This window comes from Hyperoodon ampullatus (assembly GCF_949752795.1).
Source record: "Hyperoodon ampullatus genome assembly, chromosome: 12".
NCBI lineage: Eukaryota > Metazoa > Chordata > Mammalia > Artiodactyla > Ziphiidae > Hyperoodon > Hyperoodon ampullatus.
This window is the reverse complement of record NC_136925.1, coordinates 22,284,708-22,304,263: the sequence shown is the minus strand read 5'-3', so window position 1 is coordinate 22,304,263 and position 19,556 is coordinate 22,284,708. Positions and strand designations below refer to the sequence as shown.

Below are 19,556 nucleotides of genomic sequence, written 5' to 3'. Positions count from 1 at the left end.
AAAAAATCCTCCCAGTTTGAAAGCCTAAAGAGTCTCAACACTAAAGGGGACAGGAGGCGGAACAATTGCCAAGGTCTTGGGCTGAGGATGCAAGAATGAAGGCCCCAGCGGCCAAGCGGCTGTTGCGCGGTTGAACTCAGCCTTCACCCCGCCTACCCCACCCCCGTAACACCCTCTCTCCGGAAGCTCTCTAGCCCCCGGCTCATCCACTTCAGCCCGTACAACCGCTCTGGTCCCTGCCCTCCTGTTACACTCTGACCCCAGTCGTCTCCTCCCCGAATCCCATTTGACTCCGGGACCCCCGCGCAACCCCCTCTCCTGATCCCCTCAACCCCTGGCCTCCTGCACCGCCCCCTTCTCAGACGCCTTGGAATCCCGGCACGCCGCGTCGCCTTCTCTCCGCGCCCCGCTCGGCGTCGGCACCGCCCCCACCCCCGCCCCCGCCCCCGCCCCCGCCCCCGCCCCCGCGAGGTCCGCACCGACTGACTCGCGCCGCACAGCGCTTCCCCCGCGCCCGCCTCTGCGGCTGCGCGCTGGCGGGGCCGAGGCGGAGGGGAGGGGGTCGCGCCGGGGGCCGGCGGAGCTGCTTTGGCTGCGGCGGCAGCAGGAGACGGAGCGAGCCCGGCGGCCACGGGCAGACCCGGAGGGAACGGAGGAAGCGGTCATGTCTCGCTACACGAGGCCCCCCAACACCTCCCTGTTCGTCAGGAACGTCGCGGACGCCACCAGGTGAGTGGCGGTGCCGCCGCAGGTTGGGGCGCGGGGGAGGGGCGGGTAACGGCCGCGGGGCGGAGCCCGGCGGCGGCCCGCGGGTCTGCCTAGCACCTCCCCGCCGGCCGGGCCGGGGCGCTCCGCGGAGGAGCCCTTCCCGGGGCCGGCGGGAGCCCTCGGGCTACTCGGGGCCTGGGCGGGACTCGCGCCTCCGCCCTCCCGGCCGGCGTTCCGCCCCGCCGCGGCCCCGCCGCGGCCCCGCTTCCGGGCCCCGTCGCTCTTGACCGCCCCCGGCACCTGGGCGGCGGGCCGGTACCCATCTCCACCGCGAGAACCGGCGAAGCGCCGGCTGACCCTTGCCCGGGAGCCGGTCCCTCCCCGCCTCTGGCCCTGAGTGTTCCTCGGGTGGGTGCCTGCGTCTCGCCCCTTTGTCGCCGAACCGGGATAGAGCCGCGCATCTTACCTTCTAAATGGGAAGGAATTGGGGATGGTGAGAACGCGTTACGGAATAATGCGTACCTTGGGCCTTATGATTCCCTTTGCCTGTAGTCGGTAGTCTGGTCTCCTTACAGGTGGTGCTGGTTAAATTTTATTCGTTGCACAGTTTTATACTATATACAAAGGATAACTCCAGTGAATGAGATTTCTGTGTTTTTCTTGAAAGTTCTGAGTGCAATATAAACACCCATCATAACGGTTTGGATAGACTTCCCTGGTCGGTTCTGATGCACTCAAACCACCCGCCCCTCTTTGGAGAATTCTGTCTACATAGTACCTGAACATAGATGTTAAGGAATGACTCCTTATAACAGTGTCTTTCTCCCTTAATAGGGACCAGAAGGAATGCCGGGGCGGGTGGACATTTTAATAAATGTCTAAAATAATAGACATTTTCGTATCACTGGGCTTGCTTAATTTACTCTACAGCCCCCCATCCCAAACTTTATAAGTATGCAGGATTATCTTACTGTACATAAGGGAAAGCTGCAAGTCAGCGTGTTAATGACTTACCTGGGGCTTCACAGCTGGAAACATACTGGAGCGCTTGACTCCAGAGCCATCAGGAGTAATCATCATAATTTACCTTTGAGAAGTAAATGTTAGGTCTTTTTAAAAAAATTGATCCCTGCTATTATATATATGTGTCACAACTGTAAACTGTGAGTTAATATACTTTAACATCCTAAAGATGCCTGTGTTTACATTTCTTCTCTCAACCTGTTTAATCAATATATTACATAGAAAAGAAGCAAAATTTATAACTTGGGTAAGGTTAAAACAATTCCCACAGTTAAACAGACCACTTGAATACTGAATAAGGTCAAGCCTCTCCAGTGTGCCTACAAAAAAATGAAAGGTTTCCAATTCTAATGGCCACAGGGGCCAGCCAGGGTAATATGAATGAGTGAAGGTGTCATGTTAAGGGACAGTAGGATGGTATGGACCCTGGCAAATGAAAAAGAACATGTGCCATCTCAAGGGGACAGTGACTGCTACGAAGCTTCAGCTGATAACTGCTGTATAGACATTTGGACTGGTTTTAAATGTTTAAACATTGTGTAGGCCAAATAAAACATATACACATGTGACACATGACCTCTGATCTAGATAATCAAGACTGATAATTGAGATTTATTGATTTCCTTTTCCATTTTTTTCACGACTTTCTATCACTGCCACTGGGGGACAATCAAAATCTAGGAGGTTTGTATTAATGAAATTATAATAATCGCTAACATCTGTTGAGTACTCACTGTATACCAGGCACTGTACTAAAAACTGTACTATGTTATCTTATTAAATTTTCAGTAACCTTATATAACAGATAAGAATCTGAGCTTTAGAGACATTAAGAATCTTTCCTAAAACTGCACAGCTGTTGAGTAATGTTATGAAAGTAGAATCATCACATGTAACCTTAATTAATAGTTTTTTTGTACAAGGTGGCATATAGTGTAAGTTAACTAGCAATATGACACCTAGACACATTTTATTTATTTATTTATTTATAATTAATTAATTTTATTTTTGGCTGAGTTGGGTCTTTGTTGCTGCACGTGGGCTTTCTCTAGTTGAGGCGAGCAGGAGCTACTCTTCGTTGCAGTGCGTGGGCCTCTCTCATTGCAGTGGCTTCTCTTGTTGCGGAGCACAGGCTCTAGGCACATGGGCTTCAGTAGTTGTGGCACGTGGGCTTCAGTAGTTGTGGCTCGCAGGCTCAGTAGTTGTGGCGTGTGGGCTTAGTTGCTCTGCGGCATGTGGGATCTTCCCGGACCAGGGTTCGAACCCGTGTCCCCTGTATTGGCAGGCGGATTCTTAACCACTGTGCCACCAGGGAAGCCCCCTAGACACGTTTTAAATTAGCTTTAACATTTGGTATGCTTATAAAGAAAATAATTGAGATATATGTTAAAACAAACAGGGTATAAAATTATAAATACAGTTTGATTTCAATTACATAAAAAATGAAGGGAAAATCTATATATTATAGAAAAAGGATCCCTTTGAGTGGTTTTCTTTATCTTGTTTTCATATTTTATTTAATGTTAGTTTTATAACAAAGCCAAATTTTATTTTAAATGTTTCTTTGAAGTGGCCATTTTAATACATATGATAAAGCACAAGACATTAAAACACATTATAGGTTAGCATTAAATTTGTTAGGAATGAAATTGAGCACAAGAACTAAAGAAAGATTTTTAAATTTTATAATTTGTGTTATGTTTCTTTTCACTGGTGAAGTAAGATGTGGACCAGGAAGAATATTAATTTTAAATCCTGGCATTTTGTGTACAGTAATCTTTTTAATGTCAGATATAGTTTTCTATTGGAACAAAGTAATGTCGAAATCTCAAAACATTCCCATTTTGATGCTTACCATCATGTTAGGTTGGGGAGCACCCATTAAGTACTTCTCTTGGATATACTTAGTAGCATTCTTTGGTTACAGTGTGTATGAGGCTACATTAATATTGATATCAGTGGTCATGTAGAAAAAGCATTAAACAAAATCCAGCAAGATTCATGATAAAAAGTCTCAGCAAACTAGGAAGAGAAGGGAACTTCCTCAGCTTAATAAAGGACATCTGTGAAAAACGTATAGCTAATAACATAATGATGAAACTGAATGCTTTCCTCTTACAAGACAAGGATGTCCACTCTCACAACCTCTATTCAGCATTTTATTGCAGGTCCTAACCAATGCAACAAGGCAAGAAAAAAAAAGACATAAAAATTATAAAGGTAAAAGTAAAACCTGTCCCTATTCTTAGGTGACATGTTTGTTTACATAAAACTATAGTAACTAGTAATGAGTTTCAGTGAGTTATTAGGATATGAGGTAAACTTAGTGAAAATTCTATTTCTGTATACTAACAGCAAACAAATAATGAAAATATTTTTTAAATTCCATTTATCTTAGTATTAAAAAACATACTTAGGTGGGACTTCCCTGGTGGCACAGTGGTTGGGAGTCTGCCTGCCAGTGCGGGGGACACGAGTTTGATCCCAGGCCTGGGGGGATCCCACATGCCGCGGAGCAACTGGGCCCCTGTGCCACAACTGCTGAGCCTGTACTCTAGAGCCCACGAGCTATGGTTGTTGAGCCCATGTGCCACAACTACTGAAGCCCGTGTGCCTAGAGCAACGACAAGCCACTGTGATGAGAGGCCCGTGCACTGCAGTGAGGAGTGGCCCCCACTCGCCGCAACTAGAGGGCCTGCACGCAGCAACGAAGATCCAATGATGGAAGACCCAATGCAGCCATAAATAAATACATACATACATACATAAACAAACAAACAAACACATAAAAACATAGGAATAAGTTTCACAATAAAACATGTAAAAACCTTTTCATTGAAGAAAACTATAACATGTTGCCAAGAGAGACCAAAGACCAACATAAATTGATAGATATACTTCGTTCTTAGATTGGAAGATGAAATTTTATTAAGTTATCAATTCAGTCCCAATTGATTATATTATAGATTCAAGGCACTCCTGATCAAATGCTTTTTAAAAAATAGAAACTAACAAGTTAATTCTAAAATATATTAATATGCAGAGGATCTAGAATAGCCAAAATAATTTGGAAAAAGGTCACTGAAGCTGGAAGATTTATACTACCTGACTTAAAGATTTACTAAAAAGTTACAGTATTCAAAACAGTTTGATATTGGCCTAAGGATAGGCAAATATATCAGTAGAACAGAATAGAGGGTCCATAAATAACCCATATATATAGAGTCATTTGATTTTTTTTTTTTTTTTTTTGCTGTACGCGGGCCTCTCACTGTTGTGGCCTCTCCCGTTGCGGAGCACAGGCTCCGGACGCGCAGGCCCAGCGGCCACGGCCCACAGGCCCAGCCGCTCCGCGGCATGTGGGATCCTCCCGGACCGGGGCACGAACCCGCGTCCCCTGCATCGGCAGGCGGACTCCCAACCACTGCGCCACCAGGGAAGCCCCGAGTCATTTGATTTTTGACAAAGGCACTAAAGCCATTAGAGAAAGGAAAGTCTTTTCAACAAATGGTGCTGTAACAACTGGATGTATGTACTAATTATATGAAAAAAATGTGCTGCAGCCTCTACTTCACGTAATTTGAACTGGATCATCAATTGAAATGTAAAAGATGAAACTGTAAAGCTTATAGAAGAAAGCATAGGAGAATATCTTCATGACTTGGGGATAGGCAGAGATTTCTTATAGGACAAAGAAACTAATTACCATAAAAGAAAAAGGAATATTGATAAATTAGATTTCTCCAAAATGAAAATTTCTGTTCATTAAAAAATAGCATTAAGAAAGTAAATAGGCAAGCCAAAGACTTGGAGAAAATATTCACAAAACATATATCTTACAAAGGACTTTTTCTCAGGATAATAATGAACTTTTACAACTCAATAATAAAAAAGACAAATGTTATTATTAAAAATGGGCAAAAAACTCAGACACTTTCAAGAGAAAAATATCCGAATGTCCCTTCAGCACATGAAAAAGTGCTCAGCATCATTTGTTGTTGCAGAAATGCAAATTAAAACCACAGTGAGATTCCACTTAACATCCACTTGAATGGCTAAAATTAAAAAGACTGACAATACCAAGTGTTGACAAAGATTGGCACAACTGAAACGTACATGTTGGTGGTGGCAGTATAAAATGGTGCAACCACTTTGCAGAACGGTTTGGCTCTTTCATAGAAATTAAATATTTACATCCTCTTTAAAAACCCAGAAATTCTGCCCCTAGAATAAATGACCCATAAGCATGTAAAGATGTTGCACCTCACTGGTGTTTAGGTAAATTAAAATTCAAATAATGAGATACGCATTCACTTTATATCCTTCAGAATGGCAAGGAGTAAAAGATGTTAGTGAGGAGTTGGATCCTTAGAAATTCTGATGCATGTCTTGAGGAGTTTAAGTTGATTTGGCTACTTTGGAGAACATGTAATGAAGCTGAAGATATTTGTACTCTCCAACCCATCAGTTGCATAGCTAGTGGTACATCCCAGAGAACTCTGAAGAGCTCTAGGAAGCACATGCATCATAATCTGCGCTCTAACACAGTTTGCAGTTTAAAAAAGCAGCATTTTAAAATGTTCATCCACAGAAAGATATATGAATAAATTGTGGTTTATTCATAACCATACCAATACAGAGTTAAAATGAGTGAACTAGAGCTTCATGGAGAAATCTCAAGGGAGGAGAAGGAAAGGTGCAGAATTTTACAAATAGTTTGATACCATTTATGTGCATTTGCAGTAGAAATACAAAGTTATGCAGAGGAATGAGGAACACCAACGGTTGTTTCTGAGGTAGGAGGATGTAATATTTCTTAAAAAATACTAAAAATTACAGTAAATAGGGTAAGTGTTGAGATATAATAAATCTTGTTGGTAGATATATGGGTGTTTGTTTTATTATCTCTATACATTTCTGAATGTCAAAATAGATCACACCAAAAATGCAAAAATAAGTGAAAACAAAACAACAGCTCACAGGTGAGGGAGTGGAGACAATGAAAGAGAACCAGCTCTTTTGAGGCTTGTTCTTTCAGACTTCTGGGATTCTAAGCCTCTGTGACACACACACTGCTCCAGCCTCTTTTATATTATCCAGGATCCTCTTCTGTCAGCCACTCACATTTGGTTAATGGAATTGGTTGCCTCCTAAGACATTTATATGAATACTAGCTTTGCTACTGGCTGTGTGTACCTCTGGGCAAGGTGACTGCTCTCACTCCGTCTCCTTGACTATTAAATGGTAACACTGTGTTCTTTGCTCGTTAATACAGCAAATGCATACTGAGCGCCTACTGTGTGGCAAGCAACTATGCTAGGTACTGAGATACACTAGTGAAGACACCTGCTTTAGAAGCGATTCTCAATCCTGAGCCTCAGAATTGCCTAGGAAACCTTTAAAAACTTTAAACATAACTGGGGCTCACCATGGGAAGCACGAATTAGGTCAAGGATTAATGCATCAGGCTGGAATGCCTGTTTCTATAATATCTCCTTTGATTGCAATATTCAGGAATGGTTGAGAATCTTTACCCTGTAGTCTGTGTTTTATGGGAGCAGCAGTTGTGTTTTTCTTGTTCTCTACCATATTCCTAGAGCCTGGCCCATAGTACATATTCAGTAAGTATTTGTTGAATGAATAAACAAAAGAAAAAAGACATTGTCACTGTCCTCTAAATCTAAAGTTAATAGTCTCTCAGGGAAGGCAGACAATTAAACATGTTATAGTGAGTATTAAATGAAATAAATATAATAAATAATAAAAATATAATAAAGTTTGCCTGGTATATAGTGGCTACTTAGTCAGTGTTAGTTGAATCTTTATGTAATAACTCCTAAATCCAATCTCTAGCATTAATCACTGACTTCTAGTCTTGAAAAGAAAATAACTAATATAATTCATATAATCACCGTTTTCGGTTGCTTCAGAATTCTTACGGATGTTCCACCATCACCTCAGATTTTGGCATTTCTAACCCTGAAAGTTTCTTTTATTGCCTCTCCTCCCTCTTCTATTGAACTGTCTTTTCCAGCTATCTAATTTTTATCATGGACACCATCTTTCTTCCATCTGCCCAAGTTAGAAGCTTTGCAGTCATCTTAGGGTCTTTTTTCTACACAATATGTTTTGAAATACTCTTATATCTTCTGAGCCGTGTTTTGTGCTCATAGCTTGATTTTGAATCTCTAAGATCTCCACGAGGCAGCAGGGTAGAGTGGTTACGAACCCAGATTAGTGTCAGACTGTGGGAGTTTGCTTTCAGCTCTGTCGCTTGCTGGCTCCGTGACCTTGGGTGAGTTCACTTGTCTGTGCCCTCATCTGTAAACATCTGTAAACATCTGTTGTTATGGGAATTTATAAATGCATTATAACTGTCAGCTATTAATGCTAAGTATTTTATCTCTGCAGTTAAATTGTAGCTCCATGAAGACAAATATTATGCCATGTATTTCTTTGGTGTCCCCTCTTTAGTACCTATCACAGTAGAAAGCATATAAGTGACTCAAAAATACTTGTCAAATTTGAGATTATGGTAGTTATTTTTGCTTTATGTTTACTAGTAAAGCAACCATTTTTCTTTAAAGCCTGAGAAATAATTTTAGGATTTCTTTAGAATCTAATTCTTGCTATCTGAAAACAATGAACATAAAATGTGAAATTATAGTGGGATGAATGTGTTCTTAATGAAAGAGTTAATACAACTCTCTATATACTGACAATTGAAAAGTCTTGTAATAGGAGTAACTTTCAGAAGTGGATATGCTATATATAAAATAGGTAACCAACAAGGACCTATTGTATAGTACAGGGAACTGTACTCAATATTTTGTAATAACCTATAAAGGAAAAGAATCTGAAAAGGAATGTGATTATATACACACACACACACACACACACATATATATACACACTCTGAATCATTGTGCTATACATCTGAAACTAACACAGTATTGTAAATCAACTGTACTTCAATTAAATAAAAAAAAAAGCAGGGCTTCCCTGGTGGCGCAGTGGTTGAGAGTCCGCCTGCCGATGCAGGGGACATGGGTTCGTGCCCTGGTCCGGGAAGATCCCACATGCCGCAGAGCGGCTGGGCCCGTGAGCCATGGCCGCTGAGCCTGCGCGTCCGGAGCCTGTGCTCCGCAACGGGAGAGGCCACAACAGTGAGAGGCCTGCGTACCACAAAAAAAAAAAAAAAAAAAAAAGAAAGAAAGAAAAAAAAAAGTGGATGTCCTGGGTTAGTGTTTCCTCTACCTGACTAAGCATAAAAGCCCACCTAGACTGCTTGTAAAAATACAGACTTCCAGATGTCACGAATCAGAATCTCCAAAAATGAGACCTGAGAATTTGTTGTTTTCTTTATTTTTTCCTTCTTTGCTAAATCCTGGGTGATTCCTGTGAAAGACAATTTTAGATAATGCTAGTCCAGATAATATACTTTCTTTTGAAGGTGTCAACTGGATTTCTGTAGGCAAAATATTTTAATCCAGCTATTCATATTTCTTTACCTTATTTCTAAAACACTTCAGGCCTGAGGACTTGCGCCGTGAGTTTGGTCGATATGGCCCTATAGTAGACGTTTACATTCCACTTGACTTCTACACCCGCCGCCCGAGAGGATTTGCTTATGTTCAATATCCTTTATTTTACTGTGTGCATGTGAATAGACTACATACATGTGCATATACATATATGTACTCAGGAGTATATTTTATGAGATTAATATTGCCTAATTAAATGTGTTTATTTCTTTATCTCAGAAAATCTAAAGCAGTCCACAGTAGCTGGCAAGCGCCCCTCAGTTTGAACCAACCTGTTAGCTAGAATCCAAGCATAAACCGAGCAGGCGAGACAAAAGGCACCTAAAGTTCAAGCATCAAGGAGTAAAGAGGGAGGGTGGACACAGATATAAAGACCTGGAAGAGGGGAAGTCTTTATCAAGCAAAAGACAAAGCCAACACCAGGTTGAGACTTCGGCTTTCCTACATTTACTCAGAGTTCCAGAATCAAAGCCAAGTCTGATGTTGTTGGTTCTGCGTCTCTTATAAAGTCCATCTTGCAAGCCCTAAAGAATAAAGGTCAAGGTTCAAGATCAAGTGACATTGAGGTAATTGCCAAAGTCTCATTTTGTATTGCATTACTTGAGCTTTTTCTGTTTTCTATTTTTTAAGAAGTTAAACCAGCAACAACCTCCTGAAATACAACTATTTAGTCGTTTTATATAATTTGTTGCCATTTATTTAGGTTTAATATATAATTTATATAGATAAGGGAGTTTAGTGGGGTATTAGGAATCAATATATGTAATTCCAGATGTTTGCAGATTGTTTATATATTTCTTTTATAATCATATCCCAAATAATAAAAACATAGAGGTATTTTAAAGCAGTAGGTTCAAAGTTAAATATCATTTTTAAAGAACCAAATCAGTTTTGAATATATGTTTTAGCTCACTTATATGTGTGCACTTCTGTTTATAAGTAATTTCTCCTAAATTAATTTAAAAAGCCTTTTAATGAAAGAGTAATTTTAATTTCAGAATAAAGATTTCTGCATGCTGATTTTTTTTCAGTGAAAAACCTCATAAATCTTTTACCTAACAGAAGGGAGTGAGTCCTAAACAGTTTATTTGATAATACTAGCCAATGTTGGACTTATCTTTTTCTCATAACATGTTTCTAATTATACATGCATACTACAGCTACACTGATGTATACATTAAAAATATAGAGGTTTGTTTCTGTTCTTTTTATTTTTAGATTCACTTTTCTGAATCATAATGGGGCATTTGTTTTGATAATAAGTGACATTTTTTCCTGCTTATTCATATTACATTAGAGATGTGAGCTTAATAACTTGAGCTTGTTTTTCCTAATAATTTCATGTCACATGTAAATAATTCTTTCAAAATAATATTTTTATTTGATATCTGATGTTCAAAGTGTCCTTAACAGCTAGTCATATTTGAAGATGTTCGTGATGCTGAAGATGCTCTTTATAACCTCAATAGAAAGTGGGTATGTGGCCGTCAGATTGAAATACAGTTTGCACAAGGTGATCGCAAAAGTAAGTGTGACTAAATAGTGGATCTTGTTTATTTAGCAGAATGATTTTCAGCAATGACAGATTTTTTTAATTTAAAATTCTTTCAGAAAATACTATTCGAGTAGTTTATTTATTGAGTGGTTATTTATTGAGGTTTTCAGGTAATTAATTATAAATCTTGAACTTCATATTCTAGCACCAGGCCAAATGAAATCAAAAGAACGTCACCCTTGTTCTCCAAGTGATCATAGGAGATCAAGAAGCCCCAGCCAAAGGAGAACTCGAAGTAGGAGTTCTTCATGGGGAAGAAATAGGAGGCGGTCTGATAGCCTTAAAGAGTGAGTACAAAATACAAGGGGATTGAAAACTTAATTTTCTTAATTTTAAAATGGAAAACATTTTAAAGAGTTTTCAAAAACAGGCCACCAGAATCATTTTATTTAATATACATAAAGAATCAACTTTTGTAGAAGGATATGCTCTTCTCTATTTGTCATGTATTGTTATTTTAACTTGGGTTTATTAGATACCTTCCAGTTTTCATTTCATGACAGACTTAACTTTAACCTTTTTAGTAGAAAGATAATATATACTGAGGAAGACACAAAAAATTAAAAAGTGTATACTTGGGCTTCCCTGGTGGCGCAGTGGTTGAGAGTCCGCCTGCCGATGCAGGGGACATGGGTTCGTGCCCCGGTCCAGGAAGATCCCATATGCCGTGGAGCGGCTGGGCCCGTGAGCCATGGCCGCTGAGCCTGCGCGTCCGGATCCTGTGCTCCGCAACGGGAGAGGCCACAACAGTGAGAGGCCCGCGTACCGCAAAAAAAAAAAAAAAAGTGTATACTTGACAAATAAAATGAGGATTTTAAAAAAATAAAATTTTCCTAAATGAACCCCCAGATTAAGAATCTTGAAGTCTTATGATTAAAAACTCATAGAAATACAGTGTAATCACTGTGAAAGGAAGTTGACTAAAGTTAATGTAAATCAGTATATTTATAAAAGGCAAATTATTTTCAAGAATAAATTCCAAGTATGGTAGTATTGTAGGACGAAGACATAAAAATGGTAGATTTTTCAGAAAAATATATTTGCAGGTTATCTATTTTGCCTGCTAGGAGTTTGTTTCTGTTAGAATAATAGTAAATCACAACAGAAATTAATTACTTGGTGAAGCTATTTAAGTAATAACTGAAATTGTACTAGCATGCCTAAATTCCTAAACACTTAGGCACTATTTATCTTGAGTTTTAATGCTGTGATTTTTTTCATAGGCATGTAGAATTTTAAGGTGAATTCTGTCCTTGAAGAATGATCAGCGTTTACACTAGTATCCTCTTTCTATGAGTAATAAGAGTTGGCTCTCCTGGGGACTTCCCTGGTAGTCCAGTGGTTAAGACTGCGCTTCCACTGCAGGGGGTGAGGATTTGATCCCTGGTTGGGGAACTAAGATCCCACATGCTGAGCTGTGCAGCCAAAAACAAGAAAGAAAGAAAGAGTTGGCTTTCCTGGGCCATATGTTGTACCCCTACGCTGTCCCATGACGACATAGCCTCAAATCAAAAATGATCTGCAGAACCGCTCGCTTTCACTCCAGTCCTTCCATTCCTCAACTCCAAGAGCCTAGACAAGGAAAAGCCCAACATAGGGTATATGTACCAGAGCTAGACAGAGAATCTTTGCCCCAAGTCCCTAGTTCTAAAAACAAGACTGTGAAGTGGCCTGGCTCCAGTCCCTCCAGCCAAGTGGAAAGGAAAGACAGGAAGAGAGAAATATCCAAGAATCTTGATTACTAGAAAATGTGGCCTCTTCAGAGCCCTAGAATCTTACATGTCAGCTCAGTCCCTCTCCTTGGGTATGAATCAAATGCTTTGATTTTGGCTCATTCTGAGGGAGGCATGCAAGTAGGAGGAAGCCTTAAGCTCCTTTTATAAGCCAGAAGAACCCAGGTCAGGATTGAGCCATCACCAAGATTGGTAAAGAAATATTTAGGAACAGTCATACTGTGTTCTGGAATTTGATTCTTTTTATCACACTTTGATAGTGTAAGAATATAAACCTCCCTTGTGTCTGTGGAGAATAATCCATTTCGTTCCATGGCTAAGGGAGAGCCATTTTCCTACTGATTGATTATTTGAGATTTTGACACTGATATACTCAAATACAAGTTATATTTATAGAACCTAAAATGTGGGAACAAATTAAGAAATTTTACATGCCATGTGTATAGGAAAGTCACACCGGTACCAATGGTACTGCTTCTGGCGTCACAAAGGACATGAATAGTAAGAAAGTGATGTTCAGCAGTTCACGTTACTATAAATTAATGAATGGTTAATAAACCAAAACTCAAAGTAGATGTAATATGGTACCTAAAGCAGCACTGCCCTAATTCATTGAATGATATCTACTGGCCTTGGTGAAAAAGACTTAGTTTGTAAAAGAAAAGGAAAATATTGCCCATCTGATTCATTAAGAATATAAGCGAAATTTCCCAATGCGTTAGAGCCTTGATTAACCAGAACATTCACGGCATTTTCTGCCTTCTAGTGGCAGTATACTACTTGGCTGGAGAAAAAACAAAAAAGTCTGTCAATTATCCCAGTCATCATGGAGTATCAGGAATAGAAAGAACGGGGACTCCCTGGTGGTACAGTGGTTAAGACTCCGCACTTCCCCTGCAGGGGACCTTGGGTTTGATCCCTGGTCGGGGAACTGCATGCAGAGCGTCCAAAAAAAAAAAAAAAAAAAAACAAAAAAGAAAAAAACACATTTTCTTGCAAGACAATGCTGTTCTGCTCTGTTCTAGTTATAAGACCGTTGCTGAACCTCTTTGACCTCAGTGATTTTTATTTGTAAAGTTGTATTATAGAGAATGCAAATCTTACCCAGCTTTTAAGTTTCATAAGGATCAGATTGTATGTGTGTGTGTGTGTATGGGTCAGCATATAGATAAGTCTAACATGTACTATAAATATATTCAATGTATGTGTTGTATTACCTTAGATAAAAAGAGGTCACTGCTTTTGCCTTTAGTGGATGTGGGAAAAAACTAATTTGCTGCTATCATTAGACTGTGAACTCTTTGTGGAGCAAGGACTTTTGTCTTAATGCTTACTATCCCTAGCATTTATCAGTAGTCCCTTACTCAGATATTCCATAACTCTTTGTTAAATTTGTGTCAGTGAATGTATATATACTCCTAAATATTCCTGAAGAATGTTAAAATGGCCCCTAGTCCAAATATAGCATCCATTTTTTTTAAGTTTTATTGAAGTGTAGTTGATTTACAGTGTTCTGTTAGTTTCAGGTGTACAGCACAGTGATTCATTTATATATATATATATATTCTTTTTCAGATTCTTTTCCCTTATAGGTTATTACAAAATATTGAGTGTAGTTCCCTGTGCTATACAGTAGGTCCTTGTTGGTTATCTGTTTTATATGTAGTAGTGTTTATATGCATCCTTTTTTTTTTCTTAAGTTAGAATTTTTTTTCCCAAGGACAATTTTCCCAGTTTGTTTTCTACAACTATCTACAATAGGAATGAAACAATTTCTAAAAAATTGTGCTTTTAAAAAATAAAAATAAAATAAAAGACTGTGCTTTATTCTAAAATATATTCTACATCAATATGTTTATACTTTCCAATGCTCTTTGTTCCTTCCTGTAGTTCCATGCTTCTACCTGGGATTATTTTCCTTCATCTTGAAGCATTTTTACCGTTTCTTAGAGTACAAGTCTAATGGCAGTGAATTCTCTGTTTGTCTGAAAACATCTTCATTTTATATTCTTTTTTTTTTTTTTTTTTTTTTTTGCGGTACGCGAGCCTCTCACTGTTGTGGCCTCTCCCGTTGCAGAGCACAGGCTCCGGACGCGCAGGCTCAGCGGCCATGGCTCACGGGCCCAGCCGCTCCGTGGCATGTGGGATCTTCCCGGACCGGGGCACAAACCCGTGTCCCCTGCATCGGCAGGCGGACTCTCAACCACTGCGCCACCAGGGAAGCCCTATATTCATTTTTGAAAGATATTTTTGCTGAAGATAGAGTTACACAAGTTGGCAGGAAGTTTTTTTTCTTTCTTTAATAATGTCATTCCATTGTTCTGATATCCACAGTCAGTCTTAATGTTGCTCCGTTGAAGGTAATGTGTCTACTGTTCTCTAGCAGATTTTCAGATTTTTCTCTGACTTTGGTTTTCAGCAATTTCACTGTGACATGCCCAGCATAGGCTTCTTTGTATTTATTCTACCTGAGGTTTACTGAGTTCCTTGAAATTGTGAGTTATTATGCCTTTCATTAGTTTTGGAAAATTCTAGGCCATCATCTCTTCAAACATTTCTTGTACCTTATTCAATTTTTCCCTTAGGCCACCTGAGTATGTACCAAATAACTCTTATGCTCTGTTCTGGATTTCTTAAAATTTCTTTTCTCATTGTGTTTCACTATAATATTTTTCTAATAACCAGTTTGCTATTTCTTACTTCTGCTGTATCTAGACTGCTATTAAATCCATCTAATGACTTTTTTAAGTTCGAATATCACGTTGTTGGTTCTAAAATGTCCATGATTCTTTTTATAGATTCCAGTATTGTTTAAATTCCCCAACTTTTTTATTTCTTTGTCGTTTCCTCTTCTCTTTTTTTTTGTATTTTTTGGGCTGTGCCGCGTGGCTTGTGGGATCTTAGTTCCTTGACCAGGGATCAAAGCTGGGCCCTCTTAAGTGGAAGCTCACAGTCCTAACCACTGGAATGCCAGGGAATTCCCTTATTTTCTTGAACATATTAATCATAGTAATTTAAAAAACTATTTTCTGAATAATGCCAATATCCAAATGATTTTGGGTCTCTTTCTTCTGTCTTTTATTTTCCTTAGCTTTTAGTCATTTTTGTCTGTTTTTCACATACCTCATAATCTTTTATTGGATGTTGGACATTACTGTTGAAAGATTATAGAGGTTTTGGATGATACGATTCTCCAAAGAAAGCTGTTTTCTTCTAGCAGGCAGAGCGTTGGCAGATCACCTTGATCCTGTCAAGGTTTGGTTTGAGGCACTGTTAAGGCTGATCCATTTCAGCTTTACACTTACTCCTAGGGCATGACTCTTAACCTGGAGGATGAGGCCCTTCTGACTTCTTAATTGAAAGCCTGCGTTGTCACTCAAGGCTCCTTGACCTTTTGGGGGCTTGAATTCCAGCCTCTCTCACCATCAACTCTGTATCTGAGAAAATCAGCTAAGTTCTTTTTTTTTTTTTTAACATCTTTATTGGAGTATAATTGCTTTACAGTGGTGTGTTTCTGCTTTATAACAGAGTAAATCAGCTGTGCATATACATATATCCCCATATCCCCTCCCTCTTGCTCAGCTAAGTTCTTAAATCTTCCAGCTGCTGTTTTCTGCTGACCTCTTAGAGTCTCATCCTGTGCATGTGCAACTTGGAAGATGGCCAGCCACCTGAGGAGAACTTGTAGGCAGATCTTAGGGGGTGGAGGTTGCCTGCGGTGTCCTCATGTCTGGAATTTTCGTCTCTCCAGTCCTAGCCATTTTCGTGGCCCTGAATTCTAACTCTGTCTCTGCAGCTTTGTCCAATAGCTGTTTTCTAGTTGGGCTCAAGTCTGCCATGCTGGCATTTGGAAAATGGTCTTAGGAAAAGAGCCATGGCTTATAACCCCTCGAGTTCTGCTTGTTTTGGTAATTCTCCAATGCCTTTTAACAGTTGTTTTATAAATGTTGTCTAGCTTTTTTATATAGCTCTTTTCTATGGGAAGATTAGTCTAGAACAAGCTGCTCTGTCATGGCAAGATTCAGAAGTCCTCCATCTAGGTTTTTGTCTTTTTAAACATTCGATAAGCTTTAAATATTTTCTTTCTTTTTTTTCCCTTCAGATTTTCTAACCTCTTAGGATTATGTAACCCCGACTAAATATGCAAAATAAATATATTTTTCAGAACTGGCTCATAAGATATATTGATATCTAGCAAAGTCAAAATCTTTTGGTCAGATATTACAAACTTGTACTTATGTTTGAACCAGGGCATGCATGATAAAATTAGAGTTGTTTCTTTTAGCTTATCCAATAAAAACATAACTAATGTTATGTAAAGTATATAAGTTCCTGAAAGTGTTGTTTCCTAACCTATTAACTATTTTTGTGTGAAATATATACTCTGATATTATGGATGTTTGCAGGTCCCGACACAGGCGATTTTCTTACAGCCAGTCTAAATCTCGCTCCAAATCACTACCAAGGCGATCTACCTCAGCAAGGCAGTCAAGAACCCCAAGAAGGAATTCTGGTTCTAGAGGACGGTCAAGGTCCAAGTCCTTGCAAAAAAGGTCCAAGTCGATAGGAAAATCACAATCAAGCTCACCTCAAAAGCAGACTAGCTCAGGAACAAAATCAAGATCACATGGAAGACATTCTGACTCCATAGCAAGATCCCCATGTAAATCTCCCAAAGGGTATACCAATTCTGAAACTAAAGCACAAACAGCAAAACACTCTCATTTTCGATCGCATTCCAGATCTCGGAGTTACCGTCATAAAAACAGTTGGTGAACAGCAACAGAAGAGTGCTACGTGGTATTTAATATGTTATTAAACCTCTTGTTATGTTAAATAAAAATGCTTCAAGGCTTACAGAAAAAGTGAGTTGATATTAGTTACTTTGGGCATGTGCAAGAGACAAAATCTCTCTAGCTTGGGTTAAGATTTGGTCTCGATTTAAGGGCCCATACCACAAATTATGATGTGAGTAATGTCCCATCTTATGGACCATTTTTTGTTTACATTGTGGCAGAAGGGTACTTCTCAAAGGAAATGGATAAAATGGAACTAATTTGGACAATCAGACTTGGATGTTAAGTATTAATAATACTAATAACTTTTACAAAAGTATTTTTTACTTTAAAGCACTTTTCTTTCATGTAAAATAATTATAACTGTATAATCGCATAGGGCAAACTTAAGACTATTTGACATCTTACGTCTCCTTTTTGTTTTCTCTTTAAACTTGGGCCAATTCCTGATGGATATTAGTTCATATTACAAAATTCTGACATTTCTATAAGTAGAGTTTATAGAGAGATCAAGCGTTCAAAAGATACATTCCTGAGCTCAAAAAAGGTTTTATTTTTACTGGGTGGAACAGTATAGATAAGTTGACATTAAATTGCATCCTATACCATATTTATTCACTTCAGAAATGTCGAAACGTTATAAAAATTCTGAATTTTGAATGGTTTGAGACTAAAAATGATGTGCAACACTCATAGTCCAAAAAATTCATATCAAGCCTTACACATTTGAAGAGTGGTACATTTTGTATAAAAATCATACTTTATACCATTAATTCTGCATACTTACTTTTCATCTACTGCTTAATTTTTCTTTTTAGAGCTCTAGCTGATGACTTTAAATTGTATAGAAGAACTCTTATTTATTTTTGGAAATGTTTAGTACCTTGTATTAAGAAACTCAAGGCTGCCTCCTCAAAAAACAACTTTGCAATATTGGGATTTACATTACAATGCCCTTCATTTTGTTAAGCCAAATAGCTTTATTGATACTCATTGCTTTTGTAGTTGTTAAAACTAAGAATTTCTTTTAAAATGTGTTTGTAGATTATGTTTTTCAGAGGGTTTTGGTAGTATTTGTGATAAAATGGTTTTGCATATGGTTATAATAGGGGATATATTTATAGAGCTCTACTTGTGTACCTTGTTGAATTACATTGAAATTAAAAGTTCTCAGCCCATACAGTTAATATTTGTATCTAGAGTGCTTTAGAAAATATGTCTTATATTTTTAGCATATAGGAGCCAATATTGGTTCTATTTGTTCTGAATACAAATTCCATTTTTTTTTTTTTTGCATTTTACATCCTGTGTGTAAGAAATAACTTTACAAAATAATTTATATGCTGGTAGTATTTGGACAGGTACCGTAAATTCATGTATACTGTACTTTCTGAGTAGATTTTCTCTAATCATAGCAAAATTTATTTCAAAATTATAGCTCTTTGAAGTGTTCAAATGTAATAAAAATTTAGTTATAAAATTATGTGGCAGTATTGAAAATTGAGAGGACAGTCTGAAGAAAGAGCAAGACAAATACTGATTTTTTTGTATCTTCTAAATAAATGTTTGGGTTTACATACACATATATGTAGTTATTCCAAATACTAACTAGGGGTTGATTATAGTGTCTTTACATTTAATCATTATATCTTAGTAAAAAGTTAATAAGGCAGTATTTCTGAACATGCTTAATCCTTCGATTTACCTCTGATTTGGTTTTCCACTGTAATCCCTGGGCTGCTTAGGAGGATACTGTCTGGTTTGATGGAAAAACTGGAATGATAATAGTTTAAACTTTCTGATCATTTACTATGTGCTTGGCACTGCTCTGTAAGTTTTACATTACTCACTCATCACAACAGCTTTGAGGTCAGTACCATTGCAGATAAGGTAAGTGAGACGCAGAGAGGTTAAATGACATGCACAAGGTCACACAACCATTACACTTTGGAGCTGGGTGGTGGCTGGGCTCCATACGGCCCTCCCTGATCACCATGCTTGTCTTTTTGGAAGAGAAAAGTCTTTGACAGATATATGCTAAACTAAGATAATCTTGAGAGGAAAAGGAGAGAATAGAATTCGGAAAGGAAATGATTATAGGGTTCAGTGAAAATGGGTTCTGTGACTGAGTGGAAATTGATTGGCAGTTGTGCTGATATCCTGGAAAATTGTCCTCTGGGTACATCTATTCTAGGGT

General features: G+C 38.8%; 1 protein-coding gene across 2 annotated transcripts; it reads left to right on the top strand.

Annotated features, from left to right (window-relative positions):
- Positions 1-664: 664 nt before the first annotated feature.
- SRSF12 (serine and arginine rich splicing factor 12) lies at positions 665-17,417 on the top strand (the record flags this gene model as incomplete). 2 transcript variants are annotated; one of them, XM_079716221.1, is made up of 5 exons in its annotated part: positions 665-729; positions 9,264-9,363; positions 10,692-10,800; positions 10,976-11,117; positions 17,030-17,417. In XM_079716221.1, 5 exons carry the CDS (start codon positions 665-667, stop codon positions 17,337-17,339), a joined length of 726 nt encoding a protein of 241 aa, XP_079572347.1. In that variant the 3' UTR covers positions 17,340-17,417. The 2 variants fall into 2 exon arrangements, with proteins under 2 accessions (XP_079572347.1, XP_079572346.1); XM_079716220.1 differs by having other exon boundaries at positions 16,970-17,417.
- Between the last annotated feature and the right edge of the window lie 2,139 nt (positions 17,418-19,556).